This window comes from Talpa occidentalis, unplaced genomic scaffold (assembly GCF_014898055.3).
Source record: "Talpa occidentalis isolate TD23 unplaced genomic scaffold, MPIMG_talOcc4v2.1 talOcc4.9, whole genome shotgun sequence".
NCBI classification, from domain to species: domain Eukaryota; kingdom Metazoa; phylum Chordata; class Mammalia; order Eulipotyphla; family Talpidae; genus Talpa; species Talpa occidentalis.
In genome coordinates this window covers 57,345,104-57,363,935 of record NW_023605305.1, presented here as the reverse complement: position 1 = coordinate 57,363,935, position 18,832 = coordinate 57,345,104, and the positions used below count along the sequence as shown (strand labels likewise).

Sequence of the window (18,832 nt, the reverse complement as noted above, 5' to 3'; positions counted from 1 at the left end):
CCTCTGCTCCCCTCAGCAGTGTATTTCAGTAAATCCTCCTGTTCTTCTCCCCACTCTGTCTCTGGTGAATCCTCTCACCCCCTGCACCTCTGACCTACACCACAGTTCTTGTATGCATAAATAAGTAAAAATAAATCTTTAAAAAAAATCCAGGTGTGTCTAATTCCAGTGTTTTGTGCCCGTCACTAATGTGTTATGCTGAATCCTGGCTGGATCCGCTTACAGCTGCTTCTCCTTAACTTTTGGAACTGCAACTGGCACTAAATCTTTGACTTTTAGTTCACTGTTGTGTTTTCTAATATTTCTGGCTTTCTTCCCTGTCATACCACTTGCTCTAAAGGTAAATAAAGTTCTGGGCAGAAATAGCACAAACAGGTGACTTGAGTAAGGGACTTTTTGAATCTGGAAAAATGTGCCTGTATTTGGACCTTCTTTCTCAGCTCTCTTTTGGTGAACTGAAGTACAGGAGATGTGTACTTCATTAGAAGTAGTTTTAAGCTCTCTCTCCTTCCCTCCCCCGCCCCCCCCCAATGGGGCAGATATCGAGTATTGTACTTCTTGCTGTCACTGAGAAGTTGGGTGCTTGTTACTCAATCAGGAGGAAATAGAATCACGCACATTTTCCATCTAGGAAGCCTGGGATGGAATCTGGGCATCCATAACCTCTTCTATTCTTTTAACTCTTTTCTGGTGATTTTGATGCGACCATCAAAGGGAGAACCTTGATATTGGGGAATGACTTATTTCTATTGTTAATTCTAAATCATCTGACATAGTTGCATTCCAACAACATTGACATTTTAAAACACTACTTTCCCATTTTAGCTTTCATTACCTACTTACAGTGTAGTACAGTATAGTCCTTTTCATAGTATTTCCATCAATCTTTAACCTGTTTTGAGAATGGGAGGACATAAAAGTCATTGACATAACAGATCTCTAAGCCACCAGTACAAGTGATTCTCAGTGGCTTTTAACAGTTTCAAATTTGAGAGCCCAGGGGAATGGAACTACCCTAAAATATTTTGAGATAGATTCCTCCTGAGATCTGCTTTTTTTCCCACAGCTGCATTTTCCACCCATTCCTCCAGAGGGCCCCAGAGTTCAGAACAGTTGGGGAGCTGAGCCCACTGGCTTGTACTCTCATAGTACAAGTTCCTCCATAGATAAGGAAAGTTTGCCTAACAAGATTTAATTTTTATTTGTTGAAGGTACTGTCATTCTCTTTTAGAGCTCTCTACTCTTTCCTAGTGCTTTTCTCAGCCCTCAACTTCTATCCAAAGTATAAATGACAATGCTTCTCGGCAGTGGATGGTGATATAAGATACAAGGCTTTCTTTAGTGGGGCCATCTCTAAAATTCTCTGTGCATGTTTATCAGTAAAAACTTTGAGTTTACATTTTCAATAGATAGCTATCCATCTTTGTATAAATTATGTACACATAATTTTATTAATATATATACCTTATAAAATGTACCCTCCCAAACTGAATCTTAAAGAATGAGCAAAAAAGTTACAAACAGCATTTCTATTTTCTCTCTGTAGTCCAAGAAAGGGCACTTTGGAAGCTACTGCTTTAGAAAATAGCTTTTCCTTGGAAAGAGATTTGGGGGAAAGAGCATAGATATTGATCTTGGTTGTTTTGGCTGCAGGCATCTCACTAACACCAATTGTCATCTTGAAGCTTTAGGGAGAGGGGGTTATTCAAGGACAGCAGGACCTGGCAGTTAGTGTGAGAGTGCCTTTATGTGGATGGCTCATTGCCCTGACTGCTGGCATTTTAGTGCGGAATGTACCAGACCTCGTACCAGAGGCAACACCTTAAATCCCCATCTCATGAAGCTAAAATTTTAGGTTTGACTCTGCTGCACAGTGTAGGGGGAAGCTAGGCTGAAGCTGACCAATAGAATTAGCATTGCTCCTGGGCCTGCTACCCAGTTCTCTATCTAACACCCCCAGTCTTATCTATAGTGAGCCATTGTGAGCAAGGAGTTGGAGGAAAAGACCTGGTTGTGAGCATGCATAGTATCAAAAGGGAATTTTTTGGGACAGGTGAAAGTCCTTGTAGTTTTATTGGACTCTACTGAAGATCCTTTCTCTACTCTCTCCCCTCCCCCCAATCCATGCGGCCATAGATTGAATTGAATCCCAATAGCCCAAAATGGGTCCAAATTCTTGCTCCATGGTGACCCAGATAGCATCACAGTGTTATCTACCTGGTAGCTGTCACAAACTTGAGGTGCAAGGGTAATTTTCCGTTTTGGAGAAATTAGAAAATAAACTCCATAACAGGGCTCTCAAACTGTATATAGTGAAAGTTCAGTTTTGTGGTTTTTTTCCAGCCCTTTGCATAGTATGCCTTTTGTCACTCACAACAAAAACGAACTACTGGAAAAATTAATGGAAAGAAAAACAGTTAGACTTTAATTTAGATTTGACAGCTTTTAAAATTTGCTTCGTGAAATCGCTGTAACACTCCTAAATGCTCTCATTTCTGTACTTACTGTGATCCACACTGGCACCGGACCACAGACTATATATTGAGTTTTGATTAAAGTTCCTTTCTGAGTAGTATATGTGCAGATTTGATTTTTTCTGTCACTGAAAATATTTCATTGACTAATTATAATTGAGAACTGTTTTGCACTTGATATGTGTGTATAAATGTGTGTGTGTGTATATATATATATGGGTTTTTTTTTTTTTTTTTTTGCATATAGGTTTTCCTAGGACTTTAGTTCAGGCTGAAACCCTGGACAAAATCTGTGACCTGGATCTAGTGATCACTTTGAACATTCCATTTGAAACACTTAAAGATCGTCTCAGCCGGCGCTGGATTCATCCTCCCAGTGGAAGAGTATATAACCTGGACTTCAACCCACCTCATGTGCATGTAAGAATATACAAAGTGCTTTAACAAATTGACAGGAGAGGCAAAACATTTCCATTGGAAAGTGAGTGAAGGATATCAAGAGACTATTAAAAAGAGCAAATCTCCAAGGTCAACAAATACTTAAAAAAATTTCTCATTCACTAGGGGTCAAGGAATGCAAATTAAAGTTATTGTTAGTGAGGGATCTTGACTTTAGACATATACAAAGTATTAAGAGTTTGTAAATAACAATATACATTGAATCTTTAAAACTTCATTGAATTCACTTGGGAATATGTGCTATGGAAATGAAAGCCTTAACAACCAGAAAGGAACTAAACCAAATTCTGAAAACAAAATGAGTGTTCACATAGAGGGGTTAATTAAATAAATTTAGAGAACAGCCACATTTGGAATATTATATAGCTGGTAAAATTAGTGGCTTAAGTGGTATACTCTCATGGAGAGGAGTCTAGGTGTTGCTGAATGAGATAAGCAAATGGCAGAATGTCCCATTTCTGTGAAACAGTGACGATTCTTCTTTATATGTATATTTAAATGCGCCCTCTAGCATGTAAGAGCAAGAATAAAGATAGGAAGGCTATATCCCAGGATGGCAAGGTGATTGGGACTGAGAATGACTAAGGAAGTGTGGTCAGATTGGGGTCATGTGAGTGGAGGGAGTCAGGAGGTATAAGGACTAGGGACAGAATAAAAAGGTTGCCCTTAGTAGTTCAAAACAATTTATTTTAAAAAGCATTATTCTTTCTGGTAAAGACATGAGTTGGTTCAAACTGGTCAATCTTAACTCCGGTTGTTAGGTAGTAGTTATATACTTGTGTCCTATTGGGTTGATGTTTCTAAAATAGATTAAACTTGAATATACAGTCAGTATTTACTACAGAAAATTACTTCAAGGAGGTAAAGATGACTTCCCAGCTTCTGGGTACCTATAGAGTCTGTCAAATTCCACCAAATTTTTTTCATTTGGTCTAAGTATTAGTCTCCTTATTGAAATATTTTTATAAATGTAAGTTGTTCAAGAATGCCTTCTTAGTGCAAGGGGTTGTGTGAGCACTATGAAGCTATCCGCAGCCACCACAGCATGAGTTCACTCCCCGGCCAGCGAGCTAACCCACATGGCACAGCAGACCTCTCCTGTCTCACCCGCTACTCCCCTCCACAATGTATTTCAGTAGATCTGCCTGTTCTGCTCCCCAGTTTGTCTGTGGTGAATCATCTCACCACCCCCTCACACCTCTTACCTGTACTCCAGCTCTTGTATGCATAAATAAATAAAATAAATCTTATAAGCTGGAGTACAGGCCAGAGATGCAGGGGTTGAGAGGATTCACCAGAGACAGTGGGAAACAGAACAGGCGGACTGACTGAAATACACTGCCGAGAGGAGCAGTGGGTGAGACAGGAGTGGTCTGCCTTGCCATGTTGGTTGCTTCCTGGACAGCCAGGGATTGAACTCATGCTGCAGAGGCCGCAAATTGCTTTATAGTGAGGTGCTTAACCCCCTGCGCCACCAGGAAGGCCCCCTAAAATAAATCTTTAAAAATTTTTTTTGAGAAGCTTTAATACTGAATACTTTCCAAAGACTTGGTATCTCTAAAAGAACACCTGCAATTACAGAGCTACTTCAAAGACAGCTCAAAGTCTGGGCCAGCTCTTACAGTCTCTGGGGTCCAGCCCCAGGACACAGTTGTTGCATTTGTTGGTGCTCTGTTCTGTAAACCACCTCTGAGTTTTGCAGCTATGAGTAAAACAAAGGAGATACCTTCTCCCATCTCCTTCTCTTGTTGTGTCAGGTTGATAGCCGTAATACGTGTGTGACAGCTCAGTGGCTAACCAGTAAATCGTATGTGTAAATTATGTGTCCAAGGTCCTGAGTTGTAATGAATTTTAGTGCATTTCAAGTTTATAGTCAGTTTCTGATTATCCAGTTGAGTTGCCTGACTTTTGACAGGTTTTTTCTTGTGACTACCTCTGGTGGGTAATAGCCATGGCATGGGAGACAAAATTCTTTTTGTGTCCATTTTGCTATTTTCAAACAGGTATGACTCCGAGGAAGTTAAACCATATCGAAAATCAGGTTTTTGTTTTTTTTTTTTAAACTTTAATTTAAAAATATTCAGATCTCAGAATATTTGATTCTGTGTCATGGATTTATGCCTCTTCTAATTCACCTTTAGAGAAGTCATTATTTGACTTAGTAAAATAACCAAAGGTTAATCTCTGAAATGCTACATGATAGAATTTGAAAACTGACAGAACTAAGACTGAAATTCTCTCAGATTTGTGTTTTGTCCTAAATATCAGTTATTTCTTTCACATATTTTGTTATTTTCCATATTAAGAACTCAGGCCTTAGAAAATGAGGCTGTTTTAAGAGTATCTTGAAGGACCAGAGTGACCTTGTTTCAAGGTTGTTTCTTGTTGGGTGATATTGAATAACATTTAATTTATTTATTTTTAACCTTAAAAGAGACAATTTGTGGAAGTAATCTTTTTAATTCAAATCTAATTAAATAGTGTTTTTACCACTTTTTAAAAAAGAATTATTTATTTGTACAAGAACTGGGGTACAGGCCAGAGGCACGAGAGGGTGACAGAATTCACCAGAGACAGAGTGGGGAGCAGAACAGGCATATATATTAAAATACACTGCTGAGGGGAGCAGCGGGCAGGAAAGGTCTGATGTGCCATGTGGGTATCTCCTTGGCCGGTGGGGAATCAAACCTGTGCTGCAGAGGCTGCTGACAGCTTCACAGCTCTGAACTCAACCCATTGTGCCACCGGGGAGGCCCGTTTTTACCACTTTAAAAAAAGAATAAATTTATATAATTTTTAAAAATTCAGTCTAAAGATTGTGAATTGCAGTTACCATTTATCAACAGGATATGTTTAGGAAGATTTGAGAAGTTCATAAAATATAATGTGAGCTCTCATGAAATAAGGTTGACATGCAGTTAAATAGTGTTCTTTCTTTTTCAATGACCTGACCATTACCATTGTCACCCAGGCTTAATTGATCACATGGTAGGAATCAAAGGTGAATCCAGGACAGTTTTAACCTTTGGAATGCCCCAACTGTTGACCCTATTAACAGATTTCTCTGGTATTTCTAGGGGATTGATGACATCACCGGTGAACCATTAATTCAGCAGGAGGATGATAAACCTGAAGCAGTTGCTGCCAGATTAAGACAGTACAAGGATGTGGCAAAGCCAGTCATTGAATTATACAAGTGAGTGTGCTTCAATATCTTCACAGCAGATGGCCAGCTAGAATGGAATGGCACTTTGTGGGAAATTAAGTAAGATAAACCCTAGAAGTCTAGTATACCTCTCCAGAAATCAGATTAAATGTCAGAGTTGTTTGTATGTGGGAGACAAAGTCCAGTATTTTAATGCTGAAACTCTTACAGCATAAGGGATAAAACCAGGGCATCTAAGCTTGGTTGTAAAAGCGAATCTTGACTTTTTCAAAATTTTTCTTGTAAAGTGGCTGAAGTAATGGTTTACGTAATTGCAGATGTAAATGTATCTGTATCTGATTTAGATAAAAAACTAAAGGGACTTTTTTGGCTTTTTTGGCCTCACTCTGGAGGGAGTTTAACAAAGAAAAACTAAAAGTATAAACTACAGATTGCAAACTCCGATGTCTGCAAGGGCTAAACAGGTATCCGGAATGAGTGTCAAACCTGGCAGGGAATGTCACAAGCTGGACAGTTGAGTGAAAGTTGGTCTAGACAGTTCCTGTGCTGCTCCAGGCAATTATCACCACAGGACCACTCAGGCCTGGTATGGCCAGTGACCCCTATTATTAAAGAGAAGTAGAAATCTGACTCTTCATGTGTGAAAAAAAATTGCAATTTTTATATTGGCAACAAATTAAAAAATGTTGTCAGCATGCAAGCTAAGCAAAGCCTGTTTGTGACTACATGCAGGGCAACAGTTCACAATCTCCATCCACTGTGATCTCATGCTGTAGTCCCTAAATAATCTAGTAACCCAGATGTTCCCCATCATATTTATGATATAGTGCAGTGTTCCATGACCTATTGTTGGAAGTAATAGGGTTTTAGAGTATCAAGATTTGTTAGTGATTGGCCTATCATAAATTTATGAGGCTGATTTGTAATTGTTCGTCTAATGTTACTATTTCTTTTAAAGGAGAGAAGGAAAAGTGCCTTCATGGCAAGCTTGCCAGAATTGCAAAAAGCTACAGCTTTATTTAGACATAGCTGGTAGGGGTGTTGACACCATTTGAAGGGGCTGTCTTGGCCCTTAGCATTGTGTGATACAGATCACAACACCATGTTGTATCACACCCAGGATCTTCATGTGCCCTAGTACCATGTTAAAAGGAAAGCTAAAATGCTCTTGTTTACTGGACTTTGTTTTTCAGGAGCCGAGGAGTGCTCCACCAGTTTTCTGGTACGGAGACCAACAAAATCTGGCCGTATGTTTACACGCTTTTCTCAAACAAGATCACGCCTATTCAGTCCAAAGAAGCATACTGAGCCGGCCCAGCAGAAGAACCAGGAAGATGCCATTCACTCAATTGTACGTGTAGTATCGGTGCCATGTCCCAATTAGAAGCTCTCACTAGCTGCAGTAGCGTGCAGTGGTCTTTTCTAGTTTAAATGATGAACTGATATGAAAACTAATGAGTAGAAAGAGTTGATGAAGAGACTCTTCTGTCTTTCAAAAGAAGGACCACCTACACATGTTTAAGATTTCTCTGCACGTGTGTGAAGCCCTTCTCAGGAAAGCGACACCTGGCTGGATTTCAGACAACATATAACCCAAGCTCTAGCTGAGTTTTGACTTCCAGGGCATGCTTTTTATGCATGATGGTGGTGGTACCTGATCCCCCCATCTCCCAAAGGCTGTTGAACCTCAGCACCAGAAAGCTGAGAGTCCCAAGGCTGTTGCTTGGGCCTGTCCCAGTTTCTCCAGTATGTGTCCCCTTGGTGACCATGAGATTGAAGCCAGTTGCTCTCAGTGGTTGCATCTCTGGCCGTGAGTGGCTGTGTCCACAATTCATGATTTCTATTCTGTATCCACATTCCACAGAATCTCTCCTTTATGAAAGAATTTGGCTTGTAGACTGTATTTTTTTAAAAATGTTTTTTCCCTCCTGGGCTATTAAATAAAGTAGCTATTTCTGAAAGAAGGTAAGAACTAAGGGGTGATATGGAATCTCTTCATGCACCAGAAACTGAGCTCTGTGGAGGGTCTCACCTTAACTGCTTGTTTGATGCACAGTTAACCCCGCTCTTTTTTTTTTTTTTTTTTTGGTGGAAAAATAAAATCCCCAATGTCTTTTGGTCATCCTCAAAAAAAAAAAAATTGAAAAATTATCAACTATATAAGTATTAAAAGGTCATATTTTATGCATAGAAATAACAAGACTGAATGGAATTAACTGGAGTGTAAAAATAGTTGTGCTTTTTACTCAAGATAAAAAGATGTTTTGAAAATGCTGCTACGTATTGATGCTGACAGTGTTTATCTCCTGTAAGTGACCCAAAGCATATTAGGGAATGAAGCCTGTGGGGTAGAGGGAAATGCTGCACTAACTGTGCCTCATCTGAGTATGACAGCTTTACAATTATGGGAAAACAAGATTCTTTTTTCTATTCCAAAGATGCTTTCTATAGGGTGGTCATTACGTCTAAAGATTTAGATAATACTATCTTGTCACTCATTGTAATATATTACCAATAAACCATGTACTAAGGGTTTACCTGATTTCAGACTTGGTGGCCACTTTGCATAATTTTGCTTTCCTCTGGGACAGACAATGAAATTTATTCCAGTTGCCTTAAAAATAAATATTCCTCTTCATGCATCCCAACTGTCCCCAGGAAGAGTCCTTTGCTATTCCTGGTAGTGACTTCTGCCTAACCGTATTGGGTGACAAAAGGAGGTTGATTTCAGTATTTTAGTGGCGATGAAACAATGTATTTTATTTTTGCAGTTGTGCTAGTGAATCTCCAGTCAATTCACTGGCATGTGCATTCTGTTGTAGCAAGTGCATCTCCTTATAGATAGTGCCCCAAATCTTGCCAGTTCCTCCTCCTTTGCCCCTTCACATGAATGTTCTTTGACTACTTTAGTGAAAACATATAGGACAGTCTCCTCTTCATCCTCTGAATCGCAGCACAATATAAGACGTTTACTGTTTAGGTTTGTGCAGTTGAAATGCCAAGTCAGTCGATGACACATCAGTGAATGGTGCCACCTTCTGAGTGCTTTACAGGAGTCCTGCTTGAATGCCAGTTGATGGAGATAGAGTGAAAATCAGGTGTGTGGACACAGCTCAGGTTTTCTAGGGAAACAGGTATAATGCTAGGAGAATCGTACAGTATAGAGTAGTACTCTTAGGGTGACAATTTCCATAAGCTAGCAAGGTAAGGTTGTGTCTGCATCATTCAGAAGAAAAAAAAAAAAAGATGTGCTTTTGGGGGAAAAAAATCTTCAAACCTCTTTGTTCACTTTCCTGAGTGTATAACAGATGTTCCACTGTAATCACTGCCTCCTGGGGCTTTGGGGGTAAGGTTTGGGAAATGGTAAATGGCCTGAATCCAAGTCCCTGCCTAACCTCTTCATTCTTCCCTTTCTTTTCCCTTCTAGCAAAATAGACAGTTATGGCCGACACCAGAGTCACTCAGCATGTCTCACCGGTTTACTTTACCCAATAGTTGAGAGTCCTTTGTTAGATGACACCATTAAGAAACAAAACACCTTTCCTGTGATCTTTGAGGATGATGCTTGTCTCATTTTCTGTGGCTTAAAAAGATCTATTTCTAATGGTTTTCTTTAGCAAACTCCAATTTTCCCTTCAATGATTTTGTTTTCTTGAAAAATTTTGACAAAAGTAAAATTAAAAAGACCTTTCTTTTCTTCTAGAACCCCACATGTGGTTCCTTCAGTTAGTTACACAACAAAAATCGTTTGGGTGATCTCTTAGATTCCAGTCTGTCCTCATGTTCTGTGATTATTGCCAGCTCTGAATTCATTTTATTTTCTATTATCCTAGCAGGAGTCCCACTAACTTAGAATTTGAAACCATAGCTGTGTTTAATACCCTGTAACACGATAAAGACTTAAAATCAGTCCTATTCATTGAAGGCCGACTGAATGATGTGCAGTTTTAGAACAATTCTAAGCATTTATTCTTTCAAACATCCTTCGAGATTGGCATGATTCCATATTTATAAACAAAGAAGCCTGGGTCAGAAACTAAAGCATCTTGCCCAGGTGCCTACTGCCAATCAGCAGGGAAACCAGGACTAGTCCAGGTCTTCCTGACTCTGCAAGCTGTGTTTGCGTGGAAGTTAACTCTCTATGTCCTATGCCAGGCAACCCAGGGCAGGTGCCCGCTGGGCTTGGCTTGAATATCTGAGTGGCCTCACATCAAAAGTAGCTGAGTTCACCATGGGGACATCCAGCCCTGTATGAAACTCCCATTTCCTTTTGCTTAAGCAAAGGAAGCTGCTAGAGGAGCCATCTGAGCCCTAGATCCTCCTCTGCAACTATCATTTAAAATAAAATGAAAGTTCTCAAAATAGGCTGGACTTGGATTCAGGCTCACCAGTGGCAGAAGTAAGCTCGTGTTTGTCACCTGGGTGTCCATGGTATTGCACCCTGAAAGGACTTTTCCCCTTGACTTCCACCAGCCGGGATGCTCACACATAGGCCTGGGCTCCTGAGAGCTTTCCAAACACTGTTCACTTTTCTTCTCTGAGATCAGAACAATTTGTTCCCCCTCTCCCACTCCCGAACATAATAAATGGCTCTCATCATGAATTGGTCCTCTGTAATAGGTGAACAAATGAGATTGAGCACCTAATACAGGATAAGCTGTGACTTGTGTCCCAGCTCCCTAAATGAGTGCCAATTCAGGCCTGTCCACCACGTGATAGGGTGGCACTGCTTTTGTCGCCATATCGTTCTGACTGCAGCTGATCTTCCTATCTGATCCTCCTTCCCCAGTGTATACCCTTCTGTCCACCATAATGCAGCAGTTACATTCTCATGAGCTTCTACCTCTCCCACTGGGAGGAAAGGTAAAAAGTAAGAGTCATGGGTGAGGGGAGTTTTTGGAGAGAGGTACTACTGTGGCTTCTCCTGCCATGTTATACAATATTGACACAAGACGATTTTAAATAGAAAGACACTTGGGTAAACCCACAGATAGGAATTTTATAAAATTTGTTTCCCTGGAGCCTAAGTTTAATATTTAACATCAAATATTTCACTGTCTAAAGAGTTTCCAACCTTCTGGGGATCTTCACTCAGATCACAAAGACCACATGTTTCTACATGTATTAAGATACAGGCACTCTTGGTAGTAATTGTTTACTGGTACTTCATGCTGAGCACATTACATGCATTGTCTAATTCAATCCTGAGCAATTAGCCTATGTAATATTATCTCAATGATCTGCCTTCCTTGTATTTAAAAACTGAAATAATCCCATTTACTGAAACTTGTTTTTTCATGTACCTACAGGGATTAGTCAGGATATTCAAAAGGGCCTTTGCTGTACCTTTTCTTAGTTTGAGTTCCCCATTCTGTCAGCAGGAAGGACCATGTGTCTGCCCCCTACCTGAAACCTTTGCTTTTGGCACTCTCATGCTGACACAGGAACTGGGCACTTGGTGGGTGTGGGTGGTAGTTGCACACTGAATATACAGAGGCCACCAGTCTCTTCTGTCCTCAGGTTGGGTAATGGGATTTCGGGAGGCATTTCATCTACCTGATGAATTTCATGTATTAGTTTTCACTGAACAGACACCATCGTTTCTTGTTAGAGTTAATTTTGCCAGAAAGGTCATTCGCAAGACAGAGTTGTGTTTATAGTATGAAATGCTTTTTCTCTATTCCCCTCTATTTGTAGTAATTCTTTTATACATTTGGTGTCTGAAAAGGACCCAGTAATAATAGATAATTCTTTTCACATAGGAATGTGGCCTGGTTATCATCCCTTTCCTTTTATAACTGACCCAGTCTGGTTTCCAGATGAGAAATGTGCAAAACCCAGATGTTGGGGAGACCTGAAACCACATTTCAACTCTGAAGAAAAATCTGTTTCCTGCATCTGTTGAGACATAAGTACAGTTTATATGCCATACCTTATCTTTTAACAAATGGTAGGATTCATTGACAAAATAGATGCCATTATCTAAATACTTCAGGGAATCCCCCAATTTGAAGAGAGAGAGAGAGAGAGCAGAGAAACATTTTTGAAAGGGAGAAAGGTCCTGTATGTGTCGAAATACATTCCTTCCTTGGTAATAACTAGGACACCCAGTGTCATTCTTGAAATAAAAGGTTTCCTCCTTAAAACTTTTCAAAGGAGCAGCACACTTGTGAAGATTCTCCCAAGGTCTGGTGTGTGTCTAATTTCATTTTAAAAAACCTTTCTTCATTTTCAAGTTTTGGCTGTAAATTTAGAAATGTACCAAATGATAGCAAACTTTTTTGGTATTTAATATAGAGAAGAGTGAAAAGGCAAAGTGAAAACAATCTTTAAGTTCCAAGGAGTCAGGGCTTAGAGGACTTTTCTAGTTTTATGAGAATTTGTACTACTGATTTTTATATATTGTTGAGATGAACAGATCTTGGGAAATGTTGAGTTACAATGGCATTTCACTGTGATTCCCCTTAAGCTCAAATCTGTTCTCTAACCTGATGTCTCTTTGGTTTACTGTCCTGTGAAGTGTTAGCTCTAGTTTTCCAGAATTGTGTGTTTACAATGAATCAGTGCTTTTCTTTAGTGTGAAAGTTGTCAGCCCTCTTGATTTTGGTGTACACACTTAATTCAAAGTATCAAAAACTGTAGTCTGATCTGTTATATGTTTTCCTCTTAAGTGTTTCATCTATTATTTTATCTTGCTTGAAGATTGAGTCATACTTTTTAATTTGATGGAAATAAAGTCTTTTTCTGCTTCTAACTAGTGAGTTCATTTTAGCATTGTATATATTTTTTACTCTTGTCAAGCATACAACCTTACAGATACTGCGTTTATTCCTCCCTGTAACCATTATACTGTCAATGGTTTATCTCCAACTCACAGCCGGCCATGGGGGTGGAACAGAGAGCATGGTGTTGCCTGGATAGATAAGGGGACAGTTGGTTTCAGAGCAAGATCCTGATCCCAGGAGTTATGACCCCCAGTTTTTAAAAATTTTTTATTTTTGCTTAGAACTGGAGTGTAGGCCATAGGTGCCGGGGGTGAGAGGATTCACCAGAGACAGAGTGGGGAGCAGAACAGGTGAATCTACTGAAATACATTGCTGAGGGGAGCAGCTGGCAAGACAGGAGAGGTCTGCTGCACCATATGTGGGTTAGTTCCCTGACCAGAGATAGAACTCAGGTGTGTGGTGGTGATGGTACTGAGATTTAACCCCTGGGCCACTAGGGAGGCCACCCTGATTCTTTTATTTCCTGTTAGATTATGTTGCTTCATTTTGTGTACCCTCAAATTCCTAATTTATCTAGCACTACAATCATCACAGATTTTTTTTAAAGATTTATTTATGCATACAAGAGCTGGGGTACAGGCCAGAAATGCAGAGGGTGAGAGGACTCACCAGAGACAGAGTGGGAACAGAACAGGCAGAGTGACTGAAATACACTGCTGAGGGGAGCAGCGGGCAAGACAGGAGAGGTCTGCTGCGCCATGTGGGTTTCTCCCTGGCCAGTGGGGATAAAAACTCGTGCTGCAGAGGCTGTGGATTACCTCATAGTGCAGTGCTTAACCCCTTGTGCCACCCAGTCATCACAGATTTTTATGAACATTCTTTAATTTTATTTTTGAAACAACTGGATAATGTGAGCAGATTTGCTCCCTATTTTTCAAATTAGGAGACTGAATCTACCTATCATTGCCAGTGTCGGGTTAATCAGCAAAAGCAGGAACCCCCCAGGCCTATCTGGTGGGAGCTAGAGCAATGAAGGAAAAACAACTTCTGTAGGAGAAACCTCCTGCTGGAAGGTGACCTGGATATGATGGCGATGCAGTGGATAATACTGAAGTTTCTGGAGATTTTGCATCTCTGCCCCACTGGCTTTGTTCTTGGGCATATGCTTTGCTTTTGTCACAGACAAAATGTTTTTGAGCAGAAGCCTTAGGAGTCAGGACATGGTCACAAACCTCTTTTCTCCTGCAGTGAGACTAGCAGTGTCTTCTTGCTTTTTCTTTCAACCTGAATCCTAAAATGAAGATACAGAGCAGGGATACAGCCAGCCCATGATGAATGAGTAATATGCATGAAAAATAAATCTTTGCTTATATGAGGCACTAAAGTTTGGTACCACAGCACAATTTGGCCCAAGCTGACTTATAGAAATGGGCCCAAGACTAGTATGTCATATCCAGTGATAGCTTTGTTTCTTTTACCAAGCACTTTTAGGGCCTGGGGATGCAAAGATGAATAATATCCAGCTTTTGCCCTTGACTTCCTCACAGTCTCCTTGAGGGGGTGGACATATGATTAGATAACTCCACCCGTAACGGTTGGAATTAATCACTGGATTTTATTTGAGAGAACACAAAGGGAATGACTTGCTTGATCATGGCAAAGCAAATCTCTCAGTTGAGTGATGCAGGAGAGTGGGAGGGCCAGCTGGGGGGGATGGTATGTGGGCAGATTGTGAGCATGTATGCCTTGTGAAGGCCAGAGGTAGGACTGGAGTAATAGAGATAAATTTGAGTTGTACTAGGAGGTTGTACTGACCTTGTCTTAACTTTTTCATGATAGATGGTAGAGGCTCTGCTAGAAAGTGGCTCATCTGATTAGCATTCTAAAATTGTAATTATAGATCTAAACTCACATGTGGTAGTAGAGCACAAGGAAGGATGATTGGGTTATAACAGGAGTAAAAGAGTTGAATGCCTCCAAGGGAGAAGTCTGGAATAGAAACATGAATTGGGGATAAGTGAGCAGTGGGAGTGGTGGGGACTGTGTACACTGCTTTTTCTTTTTTTGTTTTAAAAGATTTATTTATTGACTCCACACACCCCCCCCTCGGAGCAAGTGCGCTTGCGCCGCTCGCTTGAGCCGAGGTCGGGAACATGGCCGCGCGGTCCCTGTGGGCGGGCCGGCGGCGGTTGCAGCGCCTCCTGGCCTGGAGTGCCGCCTCTGACGGCAGATGGATGCGTCCTTTCAGCACTGCCACCCAGAGAACCACTGGCGAGGACTGCAGTTCCGAGGACCCTCCTGATGAGCTTGGGCCCTCTCTTGCAGAAAGAGCCTTAAAGCTAAAAGCTGTTAAACTGGAGAAGGAAGTCCAGGATTTAACAGTGAGATACCAAAGAGCTGTAGCTGATGGTGAAAACATAAGAAGGCGAACCCAGAGATGTGTAGAAGATGCCAAGATATTTGGAATTCAGAGTTTCTGTAAGGACTTGGTGGAGGTGGCAGACATTTTGGAGAAGACAACAGGGTGCATTTCTGAAGAAACAGAGCCTGGGGACCAGAAGCTCACTCTGGAGAAGATCTTCCGAGGGTTGTCACTTTTAGAGGCAAAGCTGAAAAATGTGTTTGCTAAGCATGGCCTGGAGAAGATGACACCCATCGGTGACAAATACGACCCTCATGAGCATGAACTCATTTGTCACGTGCCTGCTGGTGTTGGGGTGCAGCCTGGCACTGTGGCATTAGTCAGGCAAGATGGCTACAAGCTTCATGGCCGCACCATTAGACTTGCCCGGGTGGAAGTGGCGGTGGAGTCTCCGAGAAGACTCTAAATAGGCCATCGGGAACTGAGCGCTCGCCCAGAGTGCAGTCACCTGTGTCTCCTTTATTTATTAAGCTAGGTTTGTATTGTACATGAGGTACTTCATGTGGTCTGGGTTGGATTTAGTCATATTGGCTTTATTTCTGAGATACTGTTCATTTCACGTGACCTGTTTGGTCTCATCAGAAACCTTGCCCTTGGGCATTTGAACAATGTGACAAGTGTTTGTATGACCTTTATCAGAATATGTTTAGGAAAATTGTTTTTAAATTGATACTTTGTTCACTTTCATTCCAAAATCTTTTTGAAAGGTAAAGACAAGTATAAGTTTGTGTATTTTCAAATGATTGTTCCTCTTTAATGTCTCTACCATGGTTTGTTAGGATCTTATATTTTGTGGGAAAAGGAGATGATAAGGATTGGTTCAACATTTGGGTACTTAGATGATAAAACATTGTAATTGTACGAATTTAGATCATTTGAGTTGATTTTTATACACTTGGATTTTCAGGACATTTTAATTTTCCTTTTAGCAATCATTTGTCCTTGTATGCCCTGTCAGGCACATGTCATAGTTCCCCTCATTGTTCCTTTCTGGCTCCATTTACAAGAACTAAAGGTCCAGGCAAGGCTTGGAAGGCAGGGAACATTGAAACATTGGAACTACCCCAAAGCCTTGTGAGGAAGGAGGACCAGCAAACCTGGTGCTGAGTATCTTCAACTTACTTTCAGCCTCCCTGGGTATATAATCATTTCTGGGAAATGAGGCAGCACAAGCAGCTTATTTTATAAATTGTTCTGTGTAAGTAATTTACCTACAGTTTTTCTTTCATGAGCCCTGAAATCTAGTTTGCCTTGTTATCCTTTACCTATTCATTAAAGAGAAGATGGTCAAGACAAAAATGTTAGGTTCCCACCATTTCTCATTTTCATTGAGTTACACTAATTTTTTTTTTTTTTTTTTTTTTCCACAAATCACTACCTCTGTTACATTGACAAACTTTAGTTCCTAGTTATTATGTCATGGTGTAAACATCTCACTCCCTTCTATGTATTTACCTGGGGTCATTGAGCCTATGTGTTTCTTATTTTTTCGGTATTGCTTATAACTAGTAGTCTGTAAATGTGTTGTTCAATAAATGGGTTAGCAAATGAATTAAAAAAAAAAAAAAGATTTATTTATTTTTATATAAGAGCTGGGGTACAGGCCAGAGGCGTGGGAGGGTGAGAGGATTCACCAGAGACAGATGGGGAGCACAATAGGCAGATCTGCTGAAATACACTGCTGAGGGGAGCAGTGGGAGAGACAGGAGAGATCTGCTGCACCATGTGGGCATTTCCCTGGCTGGCCAGGAATTTAACCCGCACTGCAGAGGCTGCAGACAGCTTCACAGCACTGTGCTCAACCCGCTGCACCACGGGGGAGGCCTGCACTGTTTTTTCTAAAAGGGGATTGTTCTGTTCTGGCCCATTGTTAGCACTTCAGCATGCTGACCCAGTGCTGTCAAGTCACCCAATTTGTTCAGATTAAGCCAGACAGTTATGCTTTTACCTGAAATCTTATTTTTAAGTGTTAGTGATTTAAATTTAAAAAAAATTGCACAAGTCAAACAGCATATCCTTTTACCCAAATAACCAGGGAACAGAATATTATAAACTCATTTTATTTGAGTGGGGACATAAATATCAGAATGGGCTATAGAGCCATGTGGACATGCAAGATTGGGCAGGAATTAGTTGGAAAAGGAGAGGTTCCAGAGAGTCCATATTAGCTGGAGAAATATTAAGAAGGGCCATGCTGGATTAGACCACTCATTGTAGAGAAATGAAAGGAAGGAACTTAAAAGTACAAAGCCTAAATGTGTAAGTTTTGAGGAGGGAATAGCCACTGGGAGATAACACATGATCTTGGAAAGAGGAAGCCTCTCTTGGAAATTTGGTGACAAAGAGAAAAATAAAAAAGTTGGTGGATATTAAAAGCCTTATAGGAATTAGAATTCAATGAAATCTAAGACAATCTAAATTATCACACCCCCCCAACATATCCCCACAGATGGTATTCCTTTTTTTTAAGATTTATTTATGCATACAAGAGCTGGGGTGAGAGGATTCACCAGAGAGAGTGGGGAGCAGAACAGGCAGATTTACTGAAATACACTGCTGAGGGGAGCGGCCAGTGAGACAGGAGAGGTCTGCTGCGCCATGTGGTCACCCCCCTGGCCAGGGATTGAATTCATGCTGCAGTAGCTGCAGATTGCCTCATAGTGCTGATGCTTAACCCGTTGTACCACCAGGGAGGCCCCAAAGGTGGTATCCCTTAAAGAAATTGTACTTCACTGTACCAACTGAAGAGGGCATTATTGAGCTTTGAAACTTGCAAGTTGCTGAAATCCAACCCCACCTGCAGAAATACCTGGTCTAGAAAAATAAGTCTTGACTAGAAAAAGGCAACTAACATTCACACAGTTACTTTTTAAAGAGAATAAATTGAGAATCAAATTTCTTTAGCTGATGAAAACGTTCAAGAACCAACCTCAAAATAGAAAAAACTAGCACAACACTCCAATATCAATCAAATACTCTTTAACAAGCAATAACAGATATGAAAAAGTACAATAAATTGGAAATTCACAAATCCAGAAGAGGAGTGGACACACAAAAATTTTTTTAAAAGATTTATTTTTATTTATTTATGCATACAAGAACTGGGGTGTAGACCAGAGGTGTGGGCGGGAGGGGTATGAGAGATAGCGCTGAGACTTTAACCCCTATGCCACCATGGAGGCCCTAAAACAAAAATATTCAAGTGAAAATTGACTGAACACAAAGTGAAAAAAAATGATCCCTCAAATTAGGACTAAATTACAAGATTCATGAAGGGGTATAGATTCAACAAAGCGTACAACAGAAAAATGGAAAAGTGACATAAACATTTACCAAGAGAATTAATATTAAAAAAGCAAAAAACTCAGAAATATGGGTCTCCCTGGTGGCACAAGGGGTTGAGACGCAACCTATGAAGCTGACTGCAGCTGCTGCAGCACAAGTTTGATTCCTGGCCAGGGAGCAACCCACATGGCGCAGCAGACCTCCCCTGACTCGCCTGCTACTCCCCTCAGCAGTGTATTTCACTCATTCTGCCTGTTCTGTTCCCACTCTGTTCACACCTCTGGCCTGTACCCCCGTTCTT

At 40.7% G+C, this 18,832-nt stretch overlaps 2 protein-coding genes across 2 annotated transcripts in view; both read left to right on the top strand.

The window, feature by feature from the left end:
- LOC119236450 (adenylate kinase 4, mitochondrial) overlaps nt 1-7,752 on the top strand; it is a 54,223-nt gene extending 46,471 nt beyond the window's left edge. Inside the window, exons 3-5 of the mRNA XM_037500282.2 lie at nt 2,722-2,894; nt 6,011-6,129; nt 7,293-7,752. Of these exons, the coding sequence (XP_037356179.1) occupies nt 2,722-2,894; nt 6,011-6,129; nt 7,293-7,407 (407 nt within the window). The 3' untranslated portion in view covers nt 7,408-7,752. The remainder of the gene's footprint in view (nt 1-2,721; nt 2,895-6,010; nt 6,130-7,292) is intronic.
- A 7,191-nt stretch (nt 7,753-14,943) lies between these two features.
- Nucleotides 14,944-16,794, top strand: LOC119235505 (grpE protein homolog 2, mitochondrial-like). The gene has a single exon (XM_037498912.2). The coding sequence runs from the start codon at nt 14,978-14,980 to the stop codon at nt 15,650-15,652; it is 675 nt and encodes a 224-aa protein (XP_037354809.1). The 5' UTR covers nt 14,944-14,977; the 3' UTR covers nt 15,653-16,794.
- The last annotated feature ends 2,038 nt before the right edge of the window (nt 16,795-18,832 follow it).

Coding starts and splice junctions, on each gene's coding strand:
- LOC119235505 (XM_037498912.2), top strand. CDS start 14,978: ATGGCCGCGCGGTCCCTGTGGGCGGGCCGGCGGCGGTTGCAGCGCCTC.